This window comes from Lutra lutra, chromosome 8, assembly GCF_902655055.1.
Source record: "Lutra lutra chromosome 8, mLutLut1.2, whole genome shotgun sequence".
Taxonomy (NCBI): domain Eukaryota; kingdom Metazoa; phylum Chordata; class Mammalia; order Carnivora; family Mustelidae; genus Lutra; species Lutra lutra.
The window spans coordinates 118,265,843-118,277,010 of record NC_062285.1 but is presented as its reverse complement, the minus strand read 5'-3'; the positions used below and the strand labels follow the sequence as shown (position 1 = coordinate 118,277,010).

Genomic DNA, 11,168 nt, shown 5'->3' with positions numbered 1-11,168 from the left:
AAGAGGAGGTAGGTCTCCCCATGGGACTCATGTGCCAGAGAGCTGGACAGGGACACCCTCATGTAGCATTTACTGAATACTCAGATAAAGCTGTAGCTGATCCTTTTCTTAGCATTTCTGTACCCTAAAGAAGGGGAAGTCTTTTGGGCAACTCTCCTACCCTTGGCTCTCAACTGTCCTGTTATTCTCTTATGAAAATGCCTTCACATCAAGACTGTCGCAGCCTTAGATGGGGACCAGACCTCTCACCTTTATACTTGTAAGTAACCTATTTGGTAGTATTTTTGAGGTGTGTCCATTGGACAGACAATGGTCAGAAGTGACGGGATTAGGAAGGGGCCTATCAGGGTAATAATTGCTTACTTGATCATTCTGCTGAGGTATCACCTCTTACTCTTTGCTAGATACTGAGGAGCAAAAAGAATTTCATTTTCGAAGACAAATTCACACTGATATCCTGATAACCCATACAGTGTTGGTATAAGATTTTAAGGAATATATGATCAGTGTTTTATTTGCTACTTGAAAAAATGTCTTTCCTTAATCTGGGATTCGGAGCACCAAGGGTAAAAGGTGCCACAAGGAAAGTTGAGAGTTGCCAATTACATTTTTTTACTTTTGATTTAATAGAAGGAAAACACAGTGGTATTAAAATTGGTCATGAGCAGCAAAAATTCAGGAATAAAAAACCAGCAATAAAAAGACTACAGTATAACTGGATAGGGAATTCTTTAAAAAGAAAGGCATGAATAAATTGGGTATTTTGAATTCTTTCTCTTGTGAGGAATACTTTCAAAAAGTACATAATAAGACTAAGATACCAAGTTGTATACTAATATTTTTCAGGCCTTGGGCCTCAAATATATATATTCATATATAATACTCCAGTGTGAACAGCAATTTCATGAAATGTAAAATGTATCTTTTTTTTTTTTTTGTAATCACACACAAGTATTTATAATCACAGGATTCACCAGAAATCTAAAGCAAGGAGACACCAAGTATAGAAATGTAGGATTAGGGGAGGAAGTTACTCTTCTACAGTTAGTTCTAATCAAAGTTTTTAGACAGAAATAAACAAATGGTGTTTTGTTTTATTTTACAATAGCCAACATGTCCACTATCAAATACATTTAGTATGAAAAAATGAAAAAAAGGAACACATCAGGACAAAGTGGGTAAAATGCTGTTGCATTTAAATAATCCTCCTCACTCTCCTTGCTTTAGAGCTCCTTCGTGAGATGGAGGTGAGTTGACGGAGTGTAATTGGCGACCACTGAAAAACACGAGCCCTTTCAACAATGTTGCAACACTGTCAGTTTTTGGTTTAAAAACACACACACTCACAAATGCTAAGTGTACACACTACCAAATTCTGTGGTCAGCTTTTCCAAGAACTACTGGGGAAAGTTTCAATGCTGCAGATCCTCGAGGTTGCCCTAACACTCCCGCCTTGTTTCCAAATGACTCATTTCACATTTTCTTGTCATCACTGGCAGTGTCCCTTTTCTGCAGAGATGCAGTGTAGTCACAAGTGCTACATAACTATAGTTTTCAAACAAAACCACTGCTGTGATTGTGCTTAAGTGGAGACTGTAGTTAACAATACTGACACTTGCTTACTGGCCCTGTATTCTCTGTAAACAAGGAGGCTGTTTGCAACAACCACTTCGACTCTATTTACAGAAAGGCTCCCACAGTATATGCACAGGCACAATGGTGGGTATGCTTTCTAAAAGCTGTGCATGTGCCTTGGTCTCTGAAAGACTGTGCTCAAAGTGGAACCTGTGTGCAAACTTTAAAATGAACGACACAGAGTAGCTCAAGCAGCCATTTTGCTCCCAAGTCGTCTGAAGAATTTTGCCAGATTAAGCCAGTCCCCAGAGTGCTTACATCCACTTGCATTTCTTCTTTTCATCAAATAAGACTTTTACATGCAAGAGTTGTTTCTGAGCTTCTTCCAGCCCTCGCTCTCTTTCTAGTTTATTTAGAATCTGTTGACAATTAGAACAGTTATTTTAGACATTGTGGTTTTAGCATTACAATTCTGGAGTTTTGTTTTGTTTTGTTTTTTGTTTGTTTTGTTTTGTTTTTGGGGGGGTTGCATTCCTGATGCTGTGAGTGGTAAAATCTGTATGAAACAGATGCCAACATTTTCTTCCATCATTTACATACTCACTTTGCAAGTTGTTTTGCTAAGTCATTATCACAGGATCAACAACACTTTGGCTTAAAATAGAAGCTAGCAAGAAGTACCAACTATTTGCTTACAAATATGGGGCCAGATTTCCAAGGCCCGGTTTTATGCATTATGTCACAGCCATTCCAAGCACAGCAAGCATTCTGGGCAGCCAACATGCAGGCAAGTATTTCTTCTTAAATGCAGCAGGCAGGGGCATCCTGGTCAGTTAAGTATTTCCCTCCCCTCCCCTCCTGGGCAGTGCGGTGCCTCCTCTCCCCTCCCCTCCCCAGTGCTTCCCTTCTAACCCCTGGCCCCTGGAAAGAAGGATGCTTATCATGTTTAAGGAACTCATTGCCTCTACCCTACCTTAGCGCTTCACTTGATCTTCAAGTAGCAAATGGAATTGGTGAGCTATTCTCACCATTGACATGGATAGCCTGTCCCAGCATGACTGAGTGGGGGGGAATCAGGGAAGGGGGAATTAACATATATTTGGAAACAGCGCATCTGATGACTGTCTGTGTGAATTCCCAAAGAAAAAAATCCAGATTAAGGAGAATTAATCAAAGGAGAATGGTTTATTGAAATAGTTGCTTAAGTTAGAAATATGTTATACTTTCATATACCTATTGAATACAGAATCTAGGCAACTTAACAAGCTTAGCTTTCATTTTAGCAGATTACAATCAAGCATAAGCTGGCCCTATTTAATAGGACCACTGCTTACTCATCAAAGTTATCCTGAGTCAGTATGGCTACAGACCCCATTAACTCAAATGTAAATTCAGGCTGGTCCGAAGGTGGGCAGCATGATAAAACTAGAAGGGGGCAGCCACGTGCAGGGTCTGGCTTGGTGCCAGGATCCCCCACCTCAGACAGGCTTCCTGGCTTCCCTGTCTGGCCATTAGGGATGCCAGAGCTGTCCTGAAACCTACAGAATGCTTTACACCCAAATCCTGGAGACTAATATCAATTTTTTAAAATGTTATTTAAAAATCTTACCTCATCAAAATATTTTACGATGTATTTGTAGATTTCTGTCAAGGCCACTTCTTCATTAAATTCATTTTCATGTTTCTTAAAGAAAGAGAGTCTTGTTGAGAGATTCTGAAATGACTTTTTAAAAAAGTAAATATTCTCTTATTTCAATTTTTTTTTAAAGAGAGGGAGAGCAAGAATCTTAAAGCCAGGTTCCACGTCCAGCACGGAGCCTGATCCCAGGACCCTGAGATCACAACCTGAGTCAAAATCAAGCCTCGAAAGCTGACCTAACTGAGCCACCCAAGCACCCCTCTTATTTCTGCTTTCTAACAATACCTTAGATTCCTGAGTTAAGAATTCTTCCATTTCCGAAGATGACAATGGAGGCAAATCCCTGATTGCTTTGTAATATGATTTTACTTCCTCTTTGTAGGTTGGGATATCCTTGGCATAGAGAAGTTTATTAGTTGGTGCTTCCTAAAAAAAAGAGCAGCCACGGCCAAGAGTAAAAAACCATGGGGAATTTTATAACAATACCAGTGTAGCTGAACTTCCACCATTATTATCTCCTAGTAACAAAGCTTTCAAAGCTTTTGCATGCAGTGGGCCTTCATAAATGTTGACTGAATGACTGACTGCTATCCAGATAGTTCTGGTGAGTCACTGTTCTTTTGAGGCAGATTAAATGCTAATATAGTCTGCCTTCCTCTCATAAAAGAACTAAAATTATTATTTTTGCATGATTTTGAGTTACTGTAACAATGGAACTTATTTCTATCATAGTTCATTACTAATGGTTGTAAAAAGCCTGAATTAAAACATTTGCTCTCATCCTCACCCACCAGTGAATTTTGGCATTTATGAAAGACTTGATTGTAGGTCTGATTGAGCCCTTTATATAACCATGAAAGTGGTAAGTAATTGGTGGTGGTGGATTTTTCTGCTTGTCCCTTTTATTAGATTATAAAGCTCTTCTACTGTTCTCAAGGAAGTACACGGTCATTAGTATTGGGGGCTCTGATGTCTGATTTTGTGAAAGTTCCCTGTCAGCTTGCATGTTTTTATGTAATTATAATAGTGATAATATTAAAAATTATTTTTAAAAGCCATTTTCCACAAAATTTTTGAAATTCCTACTCAGGGAAAATGGGTGAGTTAATGATATGACTGATGTCCTAGTACATTTTTCAATGTATCGAGGGCACGAAGAGCCGTATTGGTGGCTGCGTCATTGTGAAGGATGCCTACACTGAGCTATTACTGAGATGCTTGGCACTGTGGTAGACGTTGAATGTAAAAGGGTAAAGATGACCAGTACCTGCCTTTAAAAGACAAAGGTACACAGTGGTTACTATGATACCAATAATTAATAGCATGGTGTAAAGAGAAACTCCATGGAGCTGGACAAATCAGGGATCCTAACAACTTGGAGGGATCTTAACCAAGACCTGCAACCTCTCAGAACACCAATTTGCTCATCTATAAACTGAGGGTAATAATAACTACATTATGTGGTTCTTGTGATGATTAAGTGAAATATAACAAGAACATAGTAATGAGTTAACAGCCATTTTTCTTCCTGTGAATAAAGAAGCATTTTTGTTGCATTGGTCAGATGAAGAACAGGTGTGGGCAGTGTACGGGGAAAGTTCATAGAGTAGTTACATTTAGACTGATCATAGCTTCCTGTAGCTCCTGGTACACATGAGGAAGCTGTGTTTGTGGAGTGAATGAATGAATAAAGAGTTTTACTGGACAGAGGAGTTATGAGACAGGAAAGGGATATGAAAACAAGTTCATGGTAACTTTGGGAAAAGTAAAAGCTGTAGCATAGAAAGTATATGGAGTTTGCCAGAAAAGAGACTTTACACCCAATCAGGAAGGGCCACATGGCACTGTGAAGATTTTACCTGGCAGGTAATGGGAAGTATTTAAAATTTTTAAGCAGGAGACGGAGAAGATCAGATTTTTGTTTTAGAATGACAACCCAAGACACAGCAAAAAAGGAGAAGGTAGCGGATGAGACAGCAGGGACCAGGAGACCAGTTCTGAGGCAGTTCTCCCAGGGATGGAGGGATAAGATAGAGTGAAGGGAAAAAAGAGACATTTTGGAGATGGCAATGAGTAGTAACCAATTAGGGGAAGGGAGAAAGAAGGAGGAGTCAAGGATAACACAAAGAATTTTATCTTGAGAGACAAGGTGATGCTAGGAAGACAAAAGCGAAGACAGGTCTGTTTTGCAGAAATGGTGGTGATAGTATAGATTTAGACTAGGAGGCTGAGGCACCTATGAGACACCAACCACATTTCATTCCAGGCACTCTCTCAAACCTTACACTAAAGGGACACTGCTCAGCATTAAAAGATTTTCTGAAAGCCATTAGGTACAGATATTGCTCAGTTTAATATATTTTGGAGTGCCTGAATAAGACCAAAACATCCCTTTCAAAGTTTGCTCTGTATTTTTATCTTTCTTTGATTTCCTGGGGCTTCTGCTCAGCAAAGAAAGCCAAAAGAAAAACAGTATCGATGTTTTGATTATGAATTGACAAACTGGTGGTGATAGAAATCTCAGGCCAGATCTTCTTCCCTGTGAGCAATTTGTTATATTCAGATAGACTGAGTGTACAGTTGACCCTTGAACAACACAGTTTTGAATATGTGAGTCCGCTTTACTCTTTGTGGAGTTTTTTCAACATGGTTCAGTACTGTAAATATATTTTCTCTTATGATTTCTTTGATGTTTTCTCTAGCTTTAAGAATACAGTATATAATACATATAAATATATAAAATATGTGTTAGTCAACTGTTTATATTAGCAGCAAAGCTTCCGGTCAGCAGTAGACTACTAATAGTTAAGTCTTAGGGAAGCCAAAAGTTACAGGGTAATTTTCAACTCCATGAAGGATTGGTGCCCATCATCCCCCATTATTCAAGGGTCAACTATATTCAGATGGGATTAATTTAGCTAAGCTGATTTCAGTAGTTTCATAGGTTAGTAGTGTCTGCAGAATGTTTTTCTAGGAAACAAAATTTTCACTTTGTGGTAAAGGTGTTCACAGGCAGAGTTCTGCAGTAGGATGGGGAGAATAATCTATTTTTTTTAAAACTAGATGAAAAATGAGAGCTTTTAAAGAAAAGCAAATTTTCAGTGACTACCAATGACTCTTTATTGTTTGGATGTTTAAAAGAAAGAATGCTACAGCTCACAGGAGTACATATAAGAAATACTGAAGCTAGGCCTTACCTTCCCGAGTTGCTGCTCTGTGAGAGAAAATGCGTCCATGAATGCCTGGGCAATCACAGATAAACAGCCGTCTATGTGTGGTGTCTTCTTAATGTCAAAAACAAACTGAGGGTTCTTCAGGATGTTTACCCAGAAGCGAAGAGGAAGGCTGTTCCAAAGAGAAATCTCTTCAGATACAGCCCTTCGTAGGAGGCGGCTGCTCTTTTTATCACAGTTTGTAAACGGGTGTTTTTGCCCTTATTATTGAAGTACGCAAATCTGCTCTGCCAAATATGCCAAGTGACAGATGGCAGCGTCACTCGGAACAAGAAAGGGTTAAACTGACAAGCACTGCTGAATGGGAGGACTAGAGCAGGAGAAATGTGAAGGTGGCCGCTGACAAGACTAGAATTTTCTCCACATCTAGATTGTGTTAGTTGATGGCTACCCATGAAAACATTTCATCGTGTCTCCAGAACTTGACCTCTTCTCACCCCAAGTGCCACACCCTGACCTAAGGCATGGTTGCCTGGGTTATTAGCCCCCCCAGGGGCTCATTAATTCTCAGTTAATTCTCCCACAACACAGAGTAAGATCCTGTCTCTCTGCTCAAAACCCTCTGTGCTGTCCACGGGCCTTGGGATAAAGCCCCTGCACGATCTGGGCCCAGGCTGTCATCTGCGAGCCTTCACCTTATTCCAACTCCACCACAGGCCTCTTCACTGTTCTTCATGCGTATCAGGCAAGCATGCGCCTCAGGACTTTTGCTTTTGTTGTCCATCTTCCAGAAACTATCTTCAACCAGATAGCCTCATGGTTTATGCCCTCACCTGTTTCAAGACCTGACTTGAATATCATCTCTGTGAGCCTCCTCTGACCACTGCCCTATTACTCTCCATCCTCCTTTCCCATGCTGTCTGCTGTACTAACCTTCTAATATACTATAATTTACCTATTTATGGTCTCTTCCACCCATTTGAATGCAAGCTGTGTGAGAACATGGATTTTTGTCTATTCAGTTCATTGCTATATTTCCAGCACCTAACAGCTCAAATATTTGAGTATGAACCTTTGAATATAACCTTCCATTATTATCTCAACTCAGGTCTTCCTCCATTGTAAGGCTATTGGGCCTCTCTGTAGCTCTATTGTCCTGACTCCTGCCCCCGCTCAGATGCCACAACCTTCCCAATAAAATGGGAGCTTGAGGCACCCAAGCCTGGTGTAGGAGTGGCAGGACTGGCAAATCAGAGGCTGGGACACAGGATGGGAGTGAGCCAGTATAGGTAGTTGGGACAGACCTGGGTTAAATGGGAGGAGATGAGACCTAGAGCTCTGACTTCAGCTTTTAATATTTATTTAAAATGGTCTGCCCACCTTCAGTACTTAGGAGGGCTTGGGATGGCCCTGGAAACTTCTATTACTCCTTAACACCGAGTCTTATTCACAGCTCATGGACAAAGTATTTCAAATAAAGGTAATAAGCCATGTTTCTTTACTGAGAAGTTGAGAATAGAGCTGGATGCCTCGCCTCAGCTTTAGGTAAAAAGTTAGAAAACAAAACAAAACACAGTCCTTTGGCAAATTCTCGTAGTATCTAAGTACTGCATTTAATCAAATAAAAATGGAAATATCCAAGCAGAATCAGAGTACCGACAGATAGCCTGATAACTGAAAAATGATTAATCTCTAATGGGAAATCATCATATAATAAAAAACCACAAAATACTGATTTCTTATCTTTTGCTGGTCAAGCTAAATTTAATATTCTATATAAGGTCTTTTCATGCATTAAAGAAAATAAAGTTTGTTTGTTTTATCCTAAAGAATAGGATCTCAGCATAGGAAGAGTTTTGTTTCTTGTTTAAAAATAGTAACAGAGGAAGAATCTGCTCTGACAGGATAGCGCACCACGCCAAAGGATTCTGACCTAAGAATAATGAATCCTTTTGTGACTATCCATGCCCTCCTTTCAGTTAAGATTCTGTCCCAGATTCTTGAAAATAGTAATATCACCTACTATTTGTTCCCACCTGTTTGTTTTCCAAATATGTACGACATCAGGATCTGTAATTTTTTTGTTTTCAGCCTGGGCATCCAAAAAGTCAAAGAAGTATTTTATAGCGAATGGGGCTCTGCTGTTGGGTAAACTCCAAATGCTTCTAAAAAGTTTCTCAAGCACAGAATGAATTGCCACCTGAAAGACAGAGAAAATCAGACTTGGGAGACTAGAGAAAAAAAAAAAAAAGATCAGTTTTGAATACAATGGAAAAATAAGATCCCAGTTCAGAGAAAATGATGTACAAAACAGAAAAAACAACCTGAAACGAAAATATGTCAAATTATCAAATGAGGCCAACACGCTCACAGTATGGGACAAGGGCCCTGAAAATCCATGCCCGGGATTACATTTGGTTCATCAGCTTCTTGCTGGTAACAACATTGTTCAGTCAACAGAGAGGATATCTTACAAAAATCTCTAGCAGTTGAAATGGCAGTTGTAGGGCTGTATACATAAACCAAGAAGCCACGGGTGTTTAGTTTTAATAGTTAAGTTCAGCCTGGAAAAAATGTTGCTCAGTTCCCAGAATTTTTTCGTTGCGTGTATTTCCATCATAGGTTTTTATTACGTACTTTCCAAAGCATTTGAGTGTTTTACAAAAGCCAAATAGGCAGAGATCTGTGGGACATGAGAAAATCAAGAGGCTCTGGCTGTCCTCCACCAACTAAACAAATCTACTGAGCTCTAAGCACACCTTCTGCTATACTCTGAAGAAGCAGGCCCACCCCGAGACCAGGGCCAGGTGTACATAATAGTGTTTATATTGCTAGTCATTTCAAGGTGGGAAAAAAGGATCACCACAGACTTCGGCTAATCCCACTACAAACCAGATAAAGTAAAATTTGCTTCTGATTTAGTATTCCGCTGGCTTTTACGCCTGACACTTTTATAGATGAACAGCAATCTCGACTTTAAAATGAAGAAAAAAAAAAAGATTTACTAGGTTTATAGACACTGACCCCGCCCTTCATTTATCTGCAATTCAGAGTGGGAGTTTTATCACTCATCTATAATAAGTAAACAAAAAGGAATAATTATGCTATCAACCTAAAAAATAACAATAGTGAGATGGTGGGTAAAGGGACTGGGAACAATATTAAATCCCTGATTGAAGATACAATAGTCAAAATTTGTAAAGTGCTGTTATCTTCGTGGTTTATAAGAAAGAGGAGGGTAGGAAGTGTTTACAATTTAAACGTTCATTTTGCTTTGCTAGAAGGCACAAGGGATTTGTAACATTTTCACACTTCAGTGGAAATTAAGTCAAACACATCATACACCCCCAAGGTAGCCATAAAAGCACTCCCAGAACAATAAGTGTACCTTGGTTGACAGCAGCTTTGTGAGATACATTTCTTTTACTTTGAACTTGTGCTTCCCTCGATGTCTTTTTCCTTGCACATCTTGGAATGCTTCTGAATCTGGTAAAATCTAATGGGAAGACAGTAGAAGCGTTACCCAAGGAGACCGTTTCTGCTACAGAAGGCATCCAACTCAGGGGCAAGCACAAGAAAGACTGAGCTCACCAAATGGCAGTGGTCTTCTGAGTATTCCACATCTGAATGCCGGAGAAAGGGAGAGAAAACGGTCTATTAAAAAAACAACCACGGGCTAATTGGCCTTCTCATAAAACGCCCCATTTGTGCTATAAACAGAAGAGGTTACTTGAGCTCTTCGTAGGTACATTTTTTTTTCACCCTGCTGCATCTCAAGACCTTAACAACGTGAAGACAGAACGGGCCAGGGCCTGGATTAGGAAGCAGGTTCCCAATAGGCTGAATGGTCCCTTGCTGGGGGCGGGGATAGGAGAGGTTCAAGCCTTCTCCTTTAGCAAATGTACCCATGGCACCTACTGAGTGCCAGAGGCTTCTAGGCAAAGAGCAATGATAAGACAGACCTAGTTCCCACCCCACCCCCAATGGAGTTTACATCCTAGCCAATGAGGGACTTTCAATGGTTAATTACACAATTAATTACATAACTAGAATTGTGATAAGGCTTGTGAAGAAGTCTATGCTAAGAAAGTAACTAAGGAGGGTCCCCCTACTCTGAGAGGTTTCTCAGAAGAAAGAATGTTGGAGCTGAACCTAAATGAATGACTGGAGTTAGCCTGGCAAATGGAGGAGACCCAAAGACAGGAGGAATGCCCCCCTTCTGGGATCGGAAAGAAGGACAATGAGTTGGAGCTCCTAGAACAAGCGCAAGAGTGGCACAGAGTGGGGAGAGTCCTGAAAGAAATGTGGCAGTGAAGGGAGTGGTGAATTGGGGGAAAAGAGGGATTCAGGCACTAGGTTTTCTGTACTGAAGATGAGGGAGACTAGAACACCTTGAAACACTAAGGGAAAAACTGCAATAGGTGAGGAGGTATAGAAAGTTCAGATGAGAGATGATTACCTGTGGTGTAAGAATGTATAGCAGGTTGGAAAGGATGGGATCAAAGGCACAGGTGACAGACTGGCCTTGGAGGAGAGGAGGCACAGCTCTGGGATGCCAGGGAAGGCACGGAGGAAAAACCGGGCAGACACAGGAGGGGTGGGAGGTTTGGTGCTGGACGTTGACAAGAGTTCCGATTCCAGTTTTCTCTGTGAGGTATGGGATCAAGTCAGCTGGTGATAGAGCCGTGTGGGTCAGAGCTTTGAGGAGAGAAGGCAGAATTCCGGAGAACACAGAGTGAGCTACCTAGAGAAACACAGCGGAGGCAGGCTGCACTGAGGGT

The 11,168-nt window shown here is 40.5% G+C and overlaps 1 protein-coding gene across 1 annotated transcript in view; it reads right to left on the bottom strand.

Moving 5' to 3' along the window:
* Nucleotides 1-196: 196 nt before the first annotated feature.
* Nucleotides 197-11,168, bottom strand: part of PLXNC1 (plexin C1) — a 144,125-nt gene continuing 133,153 nt past the window's right edge. Inside the window, exons 25-31 of the mRNA XM_047740059.1 lie at nt 9,979-10,010; nt 9,776-9,883; nt 8,424-8,587; nt 6,412-6,559; nt 3,500-3,640; nt 3,185-3,259; nt 197-1,994 (exon numbers count right to left, since the gene is read on the bottom strand). Of these exons, the coding sequence (XP_047596015.1) occupies nt 1,890-1,994; nt 3,185-3,259; nt 3,500-3,640; nt 6,412-6,559; nt 8,424-8,587; nt 9,776-9,883; nt 9,979-10,010 (773 nt within the window). The 3' untranslated portion in view covers nt 197-1,889. The remainder of the gene's footprint in view (nt 1,995-3,184; nt 3,260-3,499; nt 3,641-6,411; nt 6,560-8,423; nt 8,588-9,775; nt 9,884-9,978; nt 10,011-11,168) is intronic.